At 36.8% G+C, this 20,608-nt stretch overlaps 1 protein-coding gene across 1 annotated transcript in view; it reads left to right on the top strand.

Moving 5' to 3' along the window:
- C5 (complement C5) overlaps positions 1-20,608 on the top strand; it is a 102,970-nt gene extending 82,362 nt beyond the window's left edge. Inside the window, 5 exon segments of the mRNA XM_074211693.1 lie at positions 2,385-2,537; positions 5,880-5,942; positions 11,049-11,130; positions 15,881-15,938; positions 20,343-20,608. Coding sequence (XP_074067794.1) covers positions 2,385-2,537; positions 5,880-5,942; positions 11,049-11,130; positions 15,881-15,938; positions 20,343-20,562 — 576 coding nt within the window. The 3' untranslated portion in view covers positions 20,563-20,608.

The raw sequence follows: 20,608 nt of genomic DNA on the forward strand, positions 1-20,608 counted from the left end.
TCTGAGTAGATTAGAGATTCTTTTTTTTTTTGGTTTTGCAAGGCAGTGGGGTTAAATGACTTGCCCAAGGTCACACAATCATTAAGGCAATCATTAAGTGTCTGAGGCTGCATTTGAACTCAGGTACTCCTGATTCCATCCATATTGCCACTTAGCTGCCCCTAGACCAGAAATTCTTAATTTATTTTCTTTTATGTCCTTTTGTCAATATAGTGAAACCTCATGGACTTCTCAGAATGATGTTTTTAAATGCAAAAAATAAAATGTATAGAATTACAAAGGAAGCCAATTATGTTGCATTATGATTATTAAACTGTTTTAAAAACAAAAACCAAGTTCATATATCCTAATTTAAGAACCCTAGGTGGATCTTCTCTCTTTCTTCTCCAGTTTCTAAGTTCTTTCTGTCTCCAATAGGCACAACTTCTGTGCATATATATTTAATACTAACTAAGCTACTCCTACCATCTGAAGGGTACATTGGTTAGATTTTGCCCCTCCCTCAAGGTTCTTCAGTACCCTTAAGGTAGGTAGAGATGTGTAGGCTCTCTGTAAAGACTCAAGCCCCAACTAGTGGTATTCCTTCAAGTATGGGGGTAGTTCCCTGCACCCTGTTCTATTTAACCATGAACAACTTAGCTTTTACAAAGGAATATTTACTTCAAAAGGTATAATCATGAATATACAAACTTACTTCTCAACACATAATAGGCTTCTGCCCATCCCACCCCACATTTATATCACCTCAGATTCTGAGGTTCATAGCTTAGTCTAGAGCAGAATTCCCCTTCAAGTCTAAAACCATCCTTGGACCCAAGATCTAGACATCTGCTTTTCAGGGCATTCCTGCCCGATTGGCTGACTGTAAGATCCTATGCTCAAATCCAGTGGATCTGGTGGGGATTACTGTCTGGTACTTTAAAAACTCAGAAACTGAGGCCCCATCAAGTGCCTCCAGTTTAGGTGTTCTGAACATGATCCAAAGGCCTCTTACATATACATTATGTAATTTGAGTCCCATAGTATTCCTTTGAGGTTATTACGACAAATTCTATTATATCCATTTTACAGATAAGGAAACTGATGCTCAAAGAGGTTAAGTGACTTGCCCATGGGCACACAACACATGTCAAAGCAGTATATAAACTTAGATTTCTCCTTACTATAATTTTGGATAAATCATTTTACCTCTTCGGGGGTTATTTATAAAAATTATTTATAAATTTATTTATAATTTATAAATTTATTTATAAAAATGATTTATAAAAATTATATGGTTGCCATGTGATCTTAGAGGAATCACAAATTCTCTGGTCTTTACTTTCTTCATATCTAAAATGAGGGTGTTGTACTGGAGATATCTTCCAGTCTCAGTAGTTTGTGATTCAAATAACATTTCTTGAGCAGGTGCTGGACACTGTTCTAAGCAAAAGACAGTCCTTGCCCTCAAGGAGCTCATAATCTGATGGGTTGTAGGACTGGAAGAGGATGACCAAGATTGTGAGGGACCTAGAGACCATGCCATGACCTGCAAAGCTGAAGGAACTAGTGATGCACAGCCTGGAAAAGAGGACAGAGAAAAGAAGGAGAAATATGAAATTGTATCCAGATATTTCATGGGATGTTTAGTGAAAGAGTTTTAGACGTATTTTACTTGCCCTCAAAGGGAAAAGCAGGAGGAAAGGAGCATTTAGCTAAAGGGGAAAACTTCCTAATAATCTGAACTGAATTGATGGTTTTAATGAAATATGACTTATCTTGAATGTCCCCTAAGCAAAGTTAAAATATTAATAATAGTATTTAAATGGTGCCTTTGGGGCAGTTAGATAGCAAATGATAAAAGGCCAAGCCTGGAGATAGGAAAACTCTTCTTGAGTTCAAATCCAGCCTCAGATATTCACTAGCTGTGTGACCCTGGTTAAGTCCTTTAACCTTGTTTGCCTCAGTTTCCTCATCTATACAATGAGCTAGAGGACATGGCAACCCATTCTAGTATCTTTGCCAAGATATAGAGGCAAAGAAAACCTACACAATACCAAAAATATGATACTTTAGTTTTCAAAGTCTTTTACACATATTATCGCATTTTCTCTTACAATGACTCTTGAAAGTAGGTATTATAATCAACCCCATTTTACAGATGAGGAAACTGAGGCAAACAGGGGTTAAGTTAATTCCCAAGGGTCACACACCTGATAAATGTTTGAGACTGGATTAGAACTTTGGTCTTCCTGACTGCAAGTCAAGAACTATCTCTGAGAACTGTGCCATCTGGCTACCATTTTGTATTGGAACAAATGTCATATTAGTTGTAAAAAATGTTTTGTGACTTACAAGGGGTAAAACAAATCTAACATTATATATATATATATCTCTTTTCCCAGGATACAATTAATGCCATCGAGGCCCTGACTGAACATGCACTCTTGCTCAGGAAACTTCAGTTGAATATGAACATCAAGGTTTCTTATAAACACCAAGGTGACTTCCTCCAATACAAAATGACAGACCAAAATTCCCTGGCAAAACCAATGGAGGTAATGCCCCACAAAGTATTAAGAAATTAAGGAACTCTAAACTTTCTAAGCTGACCCTAAAAAGATTATATATCTGGCATCCTAGAATCTCAGAAATGGGAAAGACATCAGAGGTTTCATTTAGTCCAAATCATATCTAAAAGTGACTCACCTCTATAGGCTCCTTGGTTATTGTTGACCATCAAGCTTTGGCTTAAAGATGTCAAAGGATGTAATACTTACTTGAGCCTAAGACAGCCCATGCCACCTTTGGATAGCTTGAAGTGTTTGTTACCTTTTCCTTACATCAAACCCAATTCTGGTTCTCTATAATTTGTAGGCGTTGCTTCAAGTAAACCTGAGGTCAACCTGATGTTTTTCCAGGAAGCAGTCTTTTGAATATTTGACCATAGGTATCATGTCCTTTACAGAGCTAAACATTCTCAGTTGCAGCAACCAGTCTTGCAGTGGTTTGATTTCAAGGCTCTAAAGCTCTCAGTTACTAACCTTTTCTTCCTCCAATTTTTTGGTTTCCTTTCTAAAATATAGTATGCAGAGCTGGATATAATATTCCCCATGTGCTGTAACTAGGGCAGAGCAGGCAGGACTGTCACCTTCCTCATTCTAGACTCTTGGCTTCTCAATGGGACCTGTGATCATATTAACTTTTTTGACTTCCATATCAAAATGTTGACTCATTTTAGCCCCTTATCCCCCCCCTCCCCAACAGATATTTTTCACAAAAGCTGACATTTACCTTCCCTTGACTCCTTACTTGAGGAATTAACTTTTTGAATCGAGACATAAGACTACCTTTATTAGTAGGCAGATCAGTATAACATCTATGCTCTTTATCCAAGTCAGTGATAAAAACATAAAACTCTCCTGTAGTCAAAAGTAGATGACTAGGGACAGCTAGGTGCCACAGTGGATAGAGCACCAGCCCTGGAATCAGGAGTACCTGAGTTCAAATCCAGCCTCAGACACTTAATAATTACCTAGCTGTGTGGCCTTAGGCAAGCCATTTAACCCTATTAATTAATTAACCCCATTGCCTTGAAAAAAAAACTAAAAAAAGTAGATGACTGTAGTTAATTAATGGTCTTTTAGATCTAAAATGATTTTGAAGTTCAAATCTAAATATTTAGAAAAGGGAAACTTCTCATGATTTTCAGAAGAAGCAACTCACTCTAGTATCTTTGCCAAGAAAACCCCAAATGGAGTCAAAAGAATTGGACACAAATGGAAAAACACAACACCAAAAATATGGTACTTTAGGTTTTCAAAGTCTTTTACACATATTATCTCATTTTGTCTTATAATGACAATCAACCCCCATTTTACAGATGAGGAAATTGTCTTTACACTGCTGTGTGACCTTTCTTCTAGAACCAATGCCATTGTCAATTTTTTTTTATTTCTATTTAAGGCAATGGAGTTAAGAGTGACTTGCTCAAGGTCACGCACAGTTAGGCAATTATTAGGTGTCTGAGGCCTGATATGAACTCAGGTACTCCTGATTCCAGGGCTGGTGCTCTATCCACTGCACCACCTAGCTTCCCCCGTCAATGTTAATCTTGTCTAAGTCATCACACTCAGTTACTTTAATCATATTAGCTAGATGCTGTCCAGGAAGTAGTCTCAGCTATACATCAAGAAAGAAAGGTTAACTTACGGTTTTTTCCTCAGGCCAGGTCTAAATGCTGTTTGGGATTATTATTGAATTTATTTTTTTAATTGTGAAAGGAAAGAAAAGTTGAGCAGAGATAGAAGAGAGGTTCCAAAAGGTACAGAGGGATAAAAAATAAATTTATCATAGATTTATAGCAGGAAGGGGTCTCAGAGGACCTCTATCCAAACCCCTCATTTTACAGGTGAGGAAAATGAGGTTTAGAAATGCTAAATGAATTTCCCAGAGTTATATATCCTATTGAGTATCAAAACTAGGATTTAGATTCAGTTTTCTTTGACTTAAAATGAAGCATATTGCCTTTTATCCATTTTAGAGTTTTGTACTATGTCCCTAATTTGGTCACTTCCCTAGAGTCCCTGAAAATCACCACACTGCTATGGATTGTGAAGCCTCTATTAGAAATAAAAAACTTGATCTGTTTAAAAATGAAAATTTGTGATTATGCATATCAGTTTAGGTTTTTCTTTCCACAGAATGAATTGACTATGTAGGAATGCCAATATAGCCAAAAGGAAGCATTTGAGTATCAGCATATTTTCATTTTTCTGGCATACTTGGCAAATTAACCCCAAATATATGTCAATATTTTAATGTAAGCATAATCATCCTGGGTATTCCTTACACTAGTGTAGATATTCCCATCCATGCCCTCTCATCCTAAGTTAGCTTTATCCTTATCTTTGCACAGATACATCACAAAAGTGTCACAAATCAGACTTCAGGCCTTCCCCTAGCTCTTTGTAATTGTCCATCAATATCATTGCTATTAATCTGTCATCTATCACCCTTATTCTGTGTGTGACCAACACCTCCCCCCTTCCCCGTTCCAATCATATATTACCTCAGTGATATTTTTTGTGACACTTTTAATATTTTATTTTATTTTATTTTGGGGGGCATTTAGGGGGCAATGGGGTTAAATGACTTGCCCAAGGTCACACAGCTAGTAAGGTCAAGATTTGAATTCAGGTCTTCTTGACTTCAGAATTGGTGCTCTATCCACTGCACCACCTAGTTGCCCCCAAGATACTTTTTAATGTGTAAGTCATTGTAGGTCATTTGCTATCACCAGGTTATGATATTGAGCTTGGGCTATTGCCATTGTATTTCTTCTGATGAAGTGATATCTCAAGATCTATAACATATTCAGATATAATCATGGAAGCAAACAGTGTTTTCTGTTTGAGAACCAGTGTAGTTAAGGGCAGAGCAGCTAGGTAGTGCAATTGTTAGAGCACTGGGTCCTCTGACTGAGTTCAATCCAGCTTCAAACTCATACCATCTGTGTGTTCCTAGGAAAGTCACTTCACCCTTTAATTCTTTATCTATAAAATGAACTGGAGAAGAAAATGGCAAACTATTTTTGTATCTTTGCCAAGAAAACCCCAAATAGGTCATGAAGAGACAGACAAGACTGAAATGACCAAACAACAACAACCACAATATAGCTAAATACAAAGAGGCTCATCATCCAAGGGAGCTCTCTAGGTGATGTTTTGATAGGGGGACTACAGTAAAATCATAAGGCAGATTTTTTAATATTTATCTTAAATGCTGCATTTATTTTCATTTTTTAATTTGAAATCTTATTCTTTTTTATATAAAAGAAAGATTTTGCTGCATTTATTTTCAATGTCAAATGCTTAGAGCCATGTTGTTTGCCTTTTCAGGTACCTTTGAATGATGATATAATAGTCAGCACTGGATTTAGTAGTGGCTTAGCCACTGTACATGTAAGTAAATGCTTCTCTAGAAAATATCAGTGAGTTAAATGTTTGCTTCTGTCATTCAGCATCCACCTCTTAAAAGAATAATTCACCCAGAGAATTCTGTCTTTTCTTCCATAGAAGCCTCTATCCATAGGACTAATTTAAGGCATGTTGTTAATTCTGTCTAGAACTATGATAGTTTCCTACATAATTTTCCATTGAAGAAACTTAAGCATAACATATGGAGAATAGTGTCTCTCCAAATTTTGAAAACTTGTGTAAATACATGGATCAGTTTTTATACATTTATACATTTTTCAGGGCTTTAAGGAGCCTTGATTTCATATAAGATTTCATGAAATAGTAGAGAAAGTGTCTGATTTGAAGTGAGAGCACTTAGGTTTGTATGCTGACTATGTTACTTACCTCAGGAAAGTTTCTTGGCTTCTCTGGGTCTACATTTACCCATCCATAAACTAAGAGACTTAGACTAGATGATGCCTGGTATTCCTTCCAGTTTTAAAGCTATGATCTTACAATTTCATACAATTTCAGTGTGAAAACTCCTTTCACAAAGAGTGATTACTTCCCACCTTCTGGGTTGTTGGCCAACCTTCTAAGGAGGAATCTTCTCTAAGCTTAGCTAAGCTGGTCCTTTGGATTACAAACAGTCAGTTGCTAGACCTGTTGTTTAGATTGTGGCTTTGAAAGAGTTTGTCCTATTCTGACTCAGACTTTAATGACCCAGAATGGTCTTCATTTCATGAGGAAGCAATAGGGTATGTCTTCAGTAGATGTTTTAATCTATTTCAGCATGTTGAAAAGAGGCAGTATGGAGTAGTAGATAGAGAACTAACTTCAGAATCAAAAATACTGACTGTGAGATCATGGGAAAATCATTTACCTCCTCAATATCTCATGCAACTCTCTAAAACTATAAGTTGCAAAGAAAATACTGATCATCATTGGTAGAATAAGTTCCTCATTTGGAGATGCTTTCACTGGTGAATTCACAAATCTAGCAAAAAATATTTGAATGTCTTATTATCAGAGAATAAACCTAGTAAATACAGTAAAGAAAAAATTTGAATGTCTTATCAGAGAATAAACCAATTTTGCTAGGGATTTTCCTCAAATATATTACACACATGTCTATTTTGTTGAGTAGATCACAAAGAACATAATTTAAACTTTTCTTAATTGCTCATAGTCATCATTCTAAATACTAAATCTGGTCAGAACCGGACTGTAACAAGGCCTTCAGGGATGCTTGAGTTAAAAAGACCTATTTGTCCCTTCTCTAAATGGTCACAGACTATTGAACTTTTGGAGTTATTATATTTGCCTTTTATTGTTTTTGTCAAATTGTCGGCAGTCATTTTTCATCATTAATGCTCTTGTTTCACCCCTACTCCCCATCTCTCAAACTTTATTCATTTGCTGGTTCTAATCAGCTCTGAATTGAGCAGCTTCATCTTTCACTCTGACATTCTGTCTCAGACCCCCTTGGGTTCCATTATTCCATGCAGAGATGATTCAGGCATAAAGAATTATACCCTCCAAATGGACAACATCATTGTCCCCAGAACTAAAATTGCTAAGTGGAAAAAACAGAATCCCAGTCTCACCAATTGGACATTCAAGCTAGGGATATCGCCTGCTCCTGTTACCTTAATTCTCCACTCTTGCAAAAATATATACCACTTTGGCATTACTCCTAGGGGAAACCTAGACCTCCAGAGATTCAGAAGGGAACATATCCAAAACAGTTACATTGATTTACATTCTCTCAGTTTCAAATAGTCTGATCATTCTCTAACCATCTTTGCAGGACAGCTAGATGTAGCAGTGGTTAGAGTACTGACCTTGTAGTTAGGAGGACAGGAGTTCAAATCCAACCTCAGGCATTTGCCATTTACTAGCTGCATGACCTTGGGCAGGTCACTTAATCCTGATTGCCTCTCATCCAGGACTATCTCCTGTCATCCTGATTCATATTTGACCACTGGACCTAGAAAACTCTGGAGGAGAAAGTGAGGCTGGTGACTTAGCACAGCTCCCCTCACTCAAATCCAATTCACATACTTGTCATGGCATCACCTCCCTGATGTTTTGATATGAATGAAGGACAAACATCATCATCATCATCATCATCTTTGTTCTGACTTATGCAATTGATTGGTCTAAATACAATTCTAATTCTTTACCTGCACATTATTCTCTGCATGCTCTATTCTTTCTATCCCAAGAGGCCATTATCATACATATTCAAGTGATAGGCCAACAAGAAAGAAGGAAAAAGTATTATGCACCAAACTTTGAGCTAAGTTCTGAGAATACAAATAAGAAAAGCAAAGCCAGTTTTTGCCTCAAGTTGTTTACATTTCAATAGGGGTAGAAACTACAAATATAAGGGGAGTAGTGGTCTAGATTTTTGATTAGAAAATATTAGAGATGATAAACTGAGATATAAAAGAATAGATTGGCTTACCTTTCCCTGGAGATATATTGATTGAGACAATAGTGGATAGAGAGCCTGGAATCAGGAAAACCTGAATTCAAATCTGACCTTAGACATTTGCTAAGCATGTGACCCTGGTCAAGTCACTTAACCTCCATTTGGCTGAGTTTCTTCAATCATAAAATAGGCATAATAACATCATCTGGCTCCCAGAGTGGTTGAAGGATTAAATGAATAACTGGCACATAGTAGGTCCTTTATAAATGCTTGTTTTCTTCCCTTCCCCATCTTTGATTGGATAAATGTAACAATACTAGAAAAGGGTAGGGAGCATCCAGAGGACCTATATCCAGGATGATGGAATAGAGGGAGCATTCTAGCCAAACTTCCAACATTCATCTTCAAACAACCTTTTTTTTTTTTTAGGTTTTCTTTTTTTGCAAGGCAAATGGGGTTAAGTGGCTTGCCCAAGGCCACACAGCTAGGTAATTATTTAGTGTCTGAGACCGGATTTGAACCCAGGTACTCCTGACTCCAAGGCCGGTGCTTTATCCACTATGCCACCTAGCCGCCCCTTCAAACAACTTTTAAGTAATAATTGAATTTTGGAATAGCACAGCCAACAAAAGGTTCTGGTAAGACAGCTTTCCTGTCAAAGGTTACTCAGGAGGTCACAAGAGGACACTGGAGTTGGGGTTGGCCTCTAGTGCAGTCCACTGGCAGCACCAGGTATGGCGTTGGAGACTGCAAGTAGTTACAGCAACAGCAGTTTAGGATTTTGGACAGGGTGCTCTTTGGCAAGTCCAGTGCCCAATACCCAAGTCCAGGTCACAGATTCAGGGTAGAAAGGAACACTAGTCCTTGACCTTACCTGGGTAAGGACTAGAACATAGCCCAGGAAAAAAATGAGCACACCTCTCCCTAGATCCCACTATCTTGGAAACACCAAAACCTTGCAGACTCCAGAACTAGTTGTAAGAACACCAGGGCAAAAACCCTAAAGCTTTGGACAGTGACCACCTTGCCAGTTGAGCAGAACAGGGTGTAAAAATGACTGAATAACAAGAAAAGAACCTGTCCATAAAAAATCTAGTATGGTGGCAGGGAAACCCAAGACACAAACTCAGAAGAAGATAATGACATGAAAATATTTATAAGTAAATTCTCAGGGAATGGGGATTTGGCTATTCCTGGGAGTTTTGTGATCAGTAGATTCTTTAAATTTCTAATTTACTCTCAGAGTCTAAGGTATTGGGGCAGTATCCCTTCATAATTTCCAGGAATAAGATTTTTGGGTTCTTTTTTTGATCATAATTTTGAGGTAGTCCAATATTTAAACTATTAAACTATCTCTCTTCAATCTGTTTTCCAAGTGAGTTGCTTTTCCAAGGAGATATTTCACAATTTTTTCTATTTTTTCCATTTTTTCAACTTTGTTTTGTTATTATTTCTTTAAGTCTCATGGATTCTTTAGTTTTCACTTGCTCAATTTTAATTTTTAAAGAATTATTTTCTTTAGGAAGTCTTTCTACCCTATTTCCCAGCTTTGCTTTTTAAGGAGTTCTTTTCTTCAATAAATTTTTAATGCCTCTTTTACCATTAGGTCAATTCTGCTTTTAAAGTGATTTTCAGTATTTTTTTTTGGTGTTTCTTTTACCAAACTGTAATTCTTTTTATTGTTATTTTCTTGCATCACTCTCATTTCTTTTTTCAATTTTTCCTGTACCTCTCATCTCTTTTTTAACTCTTCTAAAAATTCTTGCTGACTTTGGGTTTGATTGACATTTTTCTTTGAGGTTTTGCTTGTAGCTCTTTTCACATTATCATCTAAGTTGATGCCTTGGTCATTCCTGTGATTGTAATAGCTTTTTATGCTCAAGTTATTTTGTTGTTATTGTTTGCTCATTTTCCCCAGCTTATTCATTGACTTTGAACTTTATATTAAAGTTGGACTCTACTCACTTGAGGGTGGGAAGCCCTGTGTCAAAGTTCAGACGTTTTCCTGCTGCTTTTAGGGAGTCTGCAAGTTTTCAATATTTCCAGGGTGATGTGATCTGGGGAGAGGAATGTCACTCCTCTCTTGGTCTTCACTCTGGTTTATACCTAGGAGGGGCCCCTACTTTCCTGCAGTCACAAATGCTAATCCTCCTCTTAGCTCTGAAACTGTGATCAGGGTGCCTCTTCCTTTGTGATTCATCACAATTGCTCCTCTCTGTCCTGGAAATGCAACCTAGAACTTCTTATGGGCAATAGGAAAGTTAATCAGCATCAGCTTCACCCCATGGTAGTAAAGGATCTCCTATATTTTCTTTCTGACCATTTGTCTGACCCCCTTACTGTTCCTGGACTGAGAACTTCTACAGGTTTTGCTCCCACTGTTGAGGAAGCCTCCAAGGTCCACCATGGTTGTTTCTGACCTACTCCAGATCCATGTCTACCTCAGAGTTACAGACTTCTCCTGCAGACATGCTAAACTATCTTAGGCTAGAAAAATGTCTCCCTCTGATTTTCTGTTGACCCTGCCATTCCAAAATTTGATTTGAGGCATTATTTTAAAGTTATTTCAAGGGAAATGTAGGAGAATTCAGCTAGGTCCTGACACTCTTCCTGCCATCTTGGTTCTACCCTCTCTTCTTCTCTTTTAAATCTCTCTATTTTTCTCTCTGTAGGTAAAAAGTGTTTCTCATATTATTGGTACTTCTAAGGAAATCTGTAACTTTGAGTTGAGAATTGAATCCCAAGATATGGAAGGTAAGCCAGTCACATTTCAAATCTGCTTGTCTAGTTCACACCTGCAAAATTTTACCTTAGATTAAAAAAGAAAAATTTACTCCAGCTTCATTCTCTAGTTCATAGGATTGTAGACTGAGATTCCATATGAGCACTCCTACTACAAGTAAATGAACTGCTTGCAATAATTATTGATCAAGAAATAATTCTGAAAAATCCATTTGGTGTTTTGTTGGCTTAGCAATCTCAATAGTATGGTTATTTCCAATATTGGAGATTGGAATCTCTTCATACTTTGTCATCCTGTGTAATCTTTCCACAAATCATCCTTCATAGGAGATTTACAATACACCAAGGATCTGATAGTTTTGTAGGACAATGAAACATCAACATAGAAAGTTATTATAATTCATAGTATTACTCAATATGTCCCTTAGAGGATTACTACACAAAATCTTATATGGGGTCTGAGGGGGAAGGTTATTATCAATAAAAGCAGAGGAGGGAAGAAGCATGAAAGGTTTCCTGGAGGAAGTAGTATTTAATCTGGGTTTTAATGGGTGGGTAGAATTCAATAGGTGAATATGGGAAGCAAGAAGATTCCAGTGTAAAGACATGAGTACAGGATCTTCTCAGAGAGCAGTGAGCTGTTCAACTTAGTGGTCAAGGGTCCTTCCACTTGTTCTTTTAATATTTTGAAAGGAACTCAAAATAGTCTATCAATAAACATTATGTACTAGTGCTAAATATACAAACAGGGGAAAAGAACATTCCCTTCCTTGAGGAGTTTACAATCTAATGGGGGAAGACAACAGACAAAATAAAGCTAAAATTTAAGGGGTGAGAAAGATAGAACAGGATAATATTATCCATCTATTGTCTCTCATCTTCACTACCTGATTGATCTACTTCCTTTTCTGATCACATGCGATGTAGGGAATTTTGTGAACTGGCCTGATACAAAGATAAATAAGACTCATTTTGCTGTTGTGGGATTTACATTTTTGTAGAAAGAATTTGACAGGTATCTAGAACTTGCAATGTGCTTTATACCAGTCAAAGTTCTATAAAAGTCAAATGACAGAAATATTATTGATCTTTATTTTGATTCTCCCATTTGGTTCAGGCTCTATGATCATCCTGTCTATACCACAGATTTCTAATCTGTCTTCCTTCTTTACTTCTCTCCTTTTTCTATCTATCCTCCACACAACAGCCAAAATTATCTTTGTGAGGTACAAGTCTGACCATGTCACTCCCCTGCTCAGAAATCTTTGGTGGCCATCTTTTGCCAAAATATCAACTCCTCAGCTTAGCGTCTAAAGTTTTTCCCATTCTGCTTCCCACCTCCTTTTCTAGTTCATTTCACATTACCAACCCTTCACCCTTGGTACATTCAATACACATTGATCTCATTGCCACTCTTCATACATAGCATTTTCTCTTCCACTTCCAGGCCTTTGGCAGACTTTCCCCCAACCCTGGAGTACACTCCCTCCTCACTTTCACCTCCCACAACTCCTACCACCTGCAGAAAACCTCTGTAATACCCCTAGCAGTTTTTGTACTCTCCTTATTCAAATTATCTAATATTTACACACCTGTTTTCATGTTGTATCTTCCCAGTATACTGTGAACTCTTTCAGGGCCTAGATTTGTTTGTTTTGTTTGTATCTTCAGTGTCTTAAATGAGGCTTGTATATAGTATTCACTTTAGGTTTAGAGCTTAAAGGTCATCTCATCCAAATTATTCATTTTACAAAAGAATCTGAGTTCTCAAAAGACTTGGCCAAAGTCATATAGGTGGCAAAGTGTAAAGAGTTCAAATTTGAACTCAGGTCTGACAACTTTAAAGCTACTGATCTTTCCATAAATGTTTGTTGAACTTAACTGAATTTTTTCAGGAAAAACATCTTATCTACTGAGTTAAAATTATCTTGAGTATTTAATCTGGTGTCTTGTTGGATCATATGATCATAGATTTTAAGCTGAGGGTGGAGGCCATTCAGTTTAGTCCCATCATTTTATAGTCCAGAAAACTGAGTCCTAGGTAGGTTGCAACTTGCCTAAGGTCACAAGGCTAATATTCATAACTGATCAAAGTCATTCAGTCAACAAGAAGTACAAATTAATCACTTACTATTTATATATATTATATATATGTATATATATATATATATATATATCATATTCTATGCTAAGTGCTAGGGATACTAAGGAAGGCAATGCTACCTCAAAGAGTTCCCCTTGTAACTGTGGAGGCATATAGCATGTACAATATATCTGGGAAGTATTCTCAGTAGTAGAAGCACTAGTAACTGGATATTAGGAAAGGACTCCAAGTGAAGATAAGATTTGAGCCAAGACTTGAAGGAAGCCAGGGAAAAGCAGAGGAAGAGGTGAAGAGGGAGAACTTTTCAGACTTGGGAGATGGCCAAGGCAGAGGTGTGGAGGTGGGAGATGGTGTACCTCCTGAGTAGTTAAGATAAGGAAGGAAGTAGGGTATTAGTAGCACATGAGCAATATCCTGGGAAAGAAGGAAGGGATGGAGGAACTGGAGGTCACTGTGAGAGTGAATAACAAGGTTAGATACTCAAAGGCACAGAGAAATATAGAATGCAAAAAGATTATGATTTGAAAATAGAAGTCCAGAGTTAATGAATATGGAGGAGGAACATGTATGGGTGATGGCAAGATCAAAGATATGACCATCTATGTAAAGCTAAAGTAAATAAATATAGCTATAATATATATGAATGTATGTATATTGTCTAATCTGATATTCTTTAAATTGGAATTAATACTTCTGATCTATATATTTCTAATCAGAAATTAGTCTCTTAACCTTTAACTAATAGTTATAAAATGGCAGTCTGTTATGTAAGTCCTGTCTCCTACAATGTTGACTTGGCCTGTGTCAATACTATCTAGTTATCTCATTGATAACTCCAATAAATTCTTTAACTGATCAACAAACCTCAAGATTAGAGACATCCTGGATAAGCAGAGAGAAAATCCTATTGTTATTTGTAAACATTTACTCTTCAGCATAAATGGAATTCTTGTCAATAGGAATTTTAAGCAAATATTATAAGATTTGAGAAAATCATATTACAAAACCATGTCATCTATGTGAAATCTCATTGGTTGACCTCCAAAAGTTTTATGATTCTTTATTAATTCTGCATAAAATGCTCCCCAAATTTTGTATCAATGTTGATATTTGCAAAGATGCCATCCACCCATGGGTTTTGGTAAGATCCTAGAGAATTAAACTTTATTTATAAAACTAACTTTGTTATTTCATTTTTACCTAACAAAATTATGGTTAACAATGTATATGTGTGTATATGTACATGTGAGTATATAATTACATATAGTTATCTGTGTGTGTGTGTGTGTGTGTATATCTTTATTTCACTCTCTCTATCTCTCTCTCTATCTCTATCTTTATCTCTCTCTCTATCCCTCTATCTCTATCTCTCTCTCTCTATCCCTCTCTCTATCTCTATCTCTGTCCCTCTATCTCTATTTCTATCTCTATCTCTCTATCCGCTCTCTCTTTCTCTCTATCCCTATCTCTTTATCTCTATCCCTCTCTATCTCTATTTCCATCTCTATCTCTCTATCTCTGTCTTTCTATCTCTCTCTATCCCTCTCTCTCTTGTTCTCTATTCCTCTCTCTCTCTCTCTCTCTCTCTCTCTCTCTCTCTCTCTCTCTCTCTCTCTATTTCTTTATATCTATCTACTCCCTAGTTTGAGGACAAGAGTTGTGGTGAAAAGAACTACTCAAGCACAGGAGAATGTCTCTTAGCTCAATAGATAATGGCAACTAGATTCTAAATCAGCATGGGTTCGGAGGTATTCACTAGAGAGGATCTGGAGGGAAGCAGTATCATTACAAGGAATTCAGGTCTCAGTGAAAGCCAGAGGATGGACAAAGTGAAAAAAGAAGAGGGTTTTTTTTGTTTTTGTTTTGTTGTATTTTTTAGTTTTTGCAAGGCAATGGGGTTAAGTGGCTTGCCCAAGGCCTCACAACTAGGTAATTATTAAGTGTCTGAGGTCGGATTTGAACTCAGGTACTCCTGCCTCCAGGGCCAGTGCTCTAGCCACTGAACCACCTAGCTGCCCCAAAAGAAGAGTTTTGAAGTGGAAAAAAGTTAATTATGAATAACACAAACATTTCAGAGGGCACAATAGAAAGCACAGGTAGCTGAAGTGGAATTTTGGGAGAGGAGGAGTGAGGGTGTTAGGAGTTGGATATGGGAACTGAAGTTTGTCACTCTAGATGAGAAATGAGATTCACTAACATAGGGAGACTATGGGGGGGGTGATCTAAACACTGAGGCGTGAATTCAAGAAAACTGTAAGTAGTTGGAGAGAAGTCTGAAGGATACAGATGAATTAGGCTGCTCAAGGTCTTTCCAAGAGGGCCTGGCTTAAGTTCTTGTGACTAAGGGCTTGGTTGAGGAAGACCCTGGGGAATTCACTCTTATACTCAGCTATAAAAGGGAAGGGGGGGAATAACTAATGTTCTTATTCATCTAGAACTCATAAACTATTAAAATTTACTATCAATTTTCAGATGACATTTAAGGTTTCATACCAAGTAATATTTATTAAGGGTCCTGAATATTAAATGTAACTCAAGTCAACAGAAATTTATTAAGGACTTGCTATATAAATGATCTTGTTTATTTTTTATGTTTCTTAAATAACTAAGAAAATGATGTTTATGAAACTGTTTTGTGTGTGTGTGTGTGTGTGTTAGTTGATCACTATGGAAGATCGAGTGACTCAGGAGATAAACTCATGATAGCTTGTGCCAGGTAAGTTCAATTCCCTTCCAATAAATAGAAGTTATTGGGCTGAATTTCTCCTTTAGCCAACAATATTCTCTTCTCTATAAAAGTTCTTAGAATCATGAAACTACAAGAGAAGGGAACTAGTGTTTATTAAGCATTTATGATGTGCTAGATATTATGCTAAGTGCTTTACAGATTATTATATAATTTTATCCTTACAACCCTGAGAAATAAGCACTAACAAATACTATCCTATCATCTCCATTTTACAGTTGAGGAGACAGAGGTTAAATGACTTATCTAGGGTCACCCAGTTAGTTTCTGAGGCCAAATTTCAATTCTGATCTTTCTGACTCTAGGCTTAGTGCTCTAGTCATTGAGACATATTGCTATAATAGAAAGGAACTATGAAAAAAGAATATAAGAATATAAGAATATGGAATATTAATGATAAGAAGCATCTTAGAAGATAAATGGTAAGAACATAGATGATTACAATAGAAGTTTCCTCAGAGATCATCAAGTTCAATTGCCTTACATTTTTAAAATGAGGAACTGAGAATCATGATGGAGAAGTACCTCTTTAAGGTCATTTGAAAGTAAAAAATAAGCAGGAAAAAGTCAGACAAGAATCCAGGACTATAGGCTCTCAACCCAGGGCTTGACCACTCTACTGCTCTTTTTCTCTGGAGAAAGATGAGTAAAGAAATTGGGAATACAGTAAGAAGTAGAAACCAGTACCACTTAAATATGCTATTCAGTCCAAGTTGTCTTCACAGATGCTATGTAGAAATTTAGCTCCATGAGAGCAGAAACTGTTTACTTGTTTTTATTTTCAGTTCTTCACACATTTTTTGTGTATCTCAACCCATGAGTTTGTAGAATGAGGGATTCCTAGTGTAGAATCCATCCAGTAACAAATATGTTTGTTGAGTGCTTACTCTCTGGGAATAAGAGACAAAAATGAGTCCATTCCTACATGTAGAAACATACATCTATCAAAGGAATAAATAGAAAGGTGGGGAGATTGGAGGTCACAAAATGGATCAAGTAGTCAGGATTAAGAGGAGAGAGATGTGTGGAGATGCAGATTGAGCATGGTCAATTATGATCAGAGAGAAGAATCTCAGAATTCTTAATCCTTGGACCTTTGAAAGTAGTTACTCCCCAAATTTAGAGGGCTGCCTGAGGATTTGGGGAGTTTAAGTGATTTGATCTTGATGACATGGATAGTGGGTCAGTGAAGGGGGATAGTGGATAGAGCACCAGGTCTGGAGTCAAGAAGAACTAAGTTCAAATTTGATCTCAGACATTTACTTGTTGGCTGACCCTGAACAAGTCACTTAACTTGGTTGGCTTCAGTTTCCTCATCTGTAAAATGAGCTGGAAAAGGAAATGACAGACCATTCCAGGATCTTTGCCAAGAAAACTGCAAATGGGGTCATGAAAAATCAGAAGCAACTAACCAACAACAATAAAAAAAACTGGTATTCATCATAGAAAAAAAACTGAACTCAGGCTTTTCTGACTCCAAGGCTAATGCCCATATTCTAGGGCACAATGCCTGAGTATAGTAGGGGCTTAATAAATGTTTGATGAATTGAATTGCAGCTTCTTTTCATTGTCTTGAGACCTGCTCAGAAGATGTGATAAACAAATTATATATATATTTTTGAGTTTAACTCAACAAACATGTTATAATGGAATATTTTTATATAGGACCTATATAAACCATGTGACCTTAAGCAATCCTTTTTTAGTCTTTGTCTAGCTGAGTCCATCAATTTCTTCATCTGTTAAAAGAGGGAAAAATCTTCACATTACCTACCTCACCGAGCTTTGATGAGGAAAGTAGTTTACCAGATGTTGGTGCCTTATAGAAATGTGAATTACAAGGACCTTGATTACTAAAGAGACCTAATTGCCTATTGTGAAAATGAGGAAAGGGAACCAAGAAAAATGTGATTTTTCATTATTTTAAAGTGATATCTTTAGATTTTTTTATGCCTTTGAGACAATATGTTCAATGAAGGCTGAGCGAATATAGTTTTGGCTCTGATGCAAAAGTTAGGTTGAATGAATTCCAAGAGTAACTAAGTTATTCACATCAGAAACTCTGTCTTCAGGTTTTCTGATGTTCCTTCTCCAGATTAAAAACACTGCCACACAATCCGAAGGTCCAGGAGCACCTCTTTGGTCATTTTCTCTTTGTAGCTCATCTCACAAGTTCATAAGGAAAGGAAAAGCAGTTCTCCGCTCCCTCCCCACTCTTCCTTCTCCTTGTACAAAATTGCCCTGAGGGAGGAGCCCCGCCATCTTTGGCACCAGCCCTGAAAGTTTTGAAAAGAAGGCTCCTTTTCCACAGTTTAAACATTCTCCATGGAAACCAGTCATAGGGGCTCCAGCAACCTTTTCATAGAAACTCTGCCCACAACTCCGGGGCCCCTTTTGGGTATGGCTAACAGGAGAGTTGCATCTGCCACTGGAACAAACTGGCTGTTCCACAAACACTTCTCTCTAGCTAGGAGAGGCAGAGGTGCCCTACAGGTATGGCTTGAAATTGCTAATTGGCCACAGAATGGGGCTGAATCTAATTAGAGAATTTACAATCTAAAATCAAATCCTCACCTTAGAGAGCCCACCCTAACTGTCAGAGAAGGCAGGTATGATTTAAGGGTCAACAGCCTGGCCCTTTGACTCACACTGGACACATTTGGCCCAGGAAGCAGAAAAACTGAGTCCAGTTCAGTTCTTTTTTATTTTTTTAGTTTTTGCAAGACAATGAGGTTAAGTGGCTTGCCCAAGGCCACACAGCTAGGTAATTAAGTGTCTGAGGTCGAACTTGAACTCAGGTACTCCTGACTTCAGGTCTGGTGCTCTATCCACTGTGCCACCTAGCTGCCCCCAGTTCAGCTCTGGCATCAGGTAATCATGTGGTACCTGAGAAAAGTCATTTTGCCTCTCTGACCCTCAGTTTTCTCCTCTGTGAAATGAGTAGATAAAAATGATTTCTGAAGTTCCTTCCCACTCTAACAGGTCTATATTTTACCTTTTAGCCCTTGGAATCATTCTCAAATTTCATATTCTGTGATACATACTCTAATATTCTATCCTTTAAATCTTAGTTCTTGGGTTCAAGGCAGTGGTTACCAACCTGTGAACCATTTATCCCTGGGAGCCTTCAGAGTACCATAGAATTCATCTCAAGAATTGACTAAAACAAAATAAGTAAACAAATATATCTTCTGTAGAATGTCTTAAAAATGTCTCATATCTTTTATAGACTGAATGGTGCTTCATATTTAAAACTTTTCAATGTATTTTAATATTATGTTGAATAAGCTATGGATTAATTTAAAAGTATTGCTGAATTAATAGTACTTTTATATTATTGTGTATTTTCCAATCATAGATTTAACAATGGAAAAGAGCTATTAGTTTTATCTTGTCCAAACTTCTCATTTTACACTTGAGGAAAATGAGGTCTAAAAACTGTCTAAGGCCAAATAAATAGTAACCATACTATCTACCATATAGAAAAGTCAGGATTTGAATGCAGGTCCCTAACTGCAAATTCAGTTCTCTTTCCTCTGTACCACATTGCCTCCTAACTCAATAGATAGCAATACTTCAACTTTTAGCCTTTGGGAATCTGAATGATTTATTTTGATGTTAAAAAGGGACCTCATGCAAAAGACCATGAATCACTATTCTAATTTATTCTCAACCATAAATATCAGTTCTATTGTCACTTCTATCTTTAACATTACAATTAGATCCCTTCCTGCTTTACTACTATTCTATAGTCTGATAAAAATGAGATAGTTTTGTTAACTACTAGACTTAAAGAAATAGTTCATTTATTTAAATTTAAATTTATTTTATTTAATATTCAAATTTAATCTTTTTATAGTACTGGTTTACATTTATGCAAAACTTTTATATGCACCATAACATTAGGTTCACACAAGTCCTATAGAGTAGACCAAACGTGGATTATTATTCCCATTTTACAGATGAGGGAATTGAGGCACACAGAAATGAAACTATTTTCCCATGTTCACAGGGTAATAAACTAAACAGATCTTCTAACTACAAATCTGATCTAATTTTGAAATATCAGGCTATAGTTATTAAGAATGAAGGTAAGGGGGTGGCTAGGTGGCGCAGTGGATAAAGCACCAGCCCTGGAGTCAGAAGTGCCTGAGTTCAAATGTGACCTCAGACACTTAATAATTACCTAGCTGTGTGGCCTTGGGCAAGCCACTTAACTCCATTTGCCTTGCAAAAACCAAAAAAAAAAACAAAAAGAAAAGAAAAAAAAACGAAGGTAAGTCTAAAAGTTCAAAGTTTTAAAGAAGAAGTCAATCTTTAGTTTTCCTGAGGTATCCTATCTACTAAAATATTTACTTTCTTATTCCAATTTAGCTACAAGCCCAGTGAGGAAGAATCATCATCTGGGTCTTCCCATGCTGTGATGGACATAGCTTTGCCTACTGGAATTGGTGCAAATACAGAAGACTTATCTGTTGTAAATATCAGCAAGCTTTTGGTTAAATTTTTTATAGGTCCTAATCTTTATAATATATTGGATTTATTCTTCTTTTTACTTTTTTTAATTCAGTTTCATTTTATTTTCAGTTTGTAATTTAGTTCTTCTGTCCTTTTTCTCCCCCCTCCTCTTTGAAAAGACA

Source organism: Macrotis lagotis, chromosome 1, assembly GCF_037893015.1.
Source record: "Macrotis lagotis isolate mMagLag1 chromosome 1, bilby.v1.9.chrom.fasta, whole genome shotgun sequence".
Taxonomy (NCBI): Eukaryota; Metazoa; Chordata; class Mammalia; order Peramelemorphia; family Peramelidae; genus Macrotis; species Macrotis lagotis.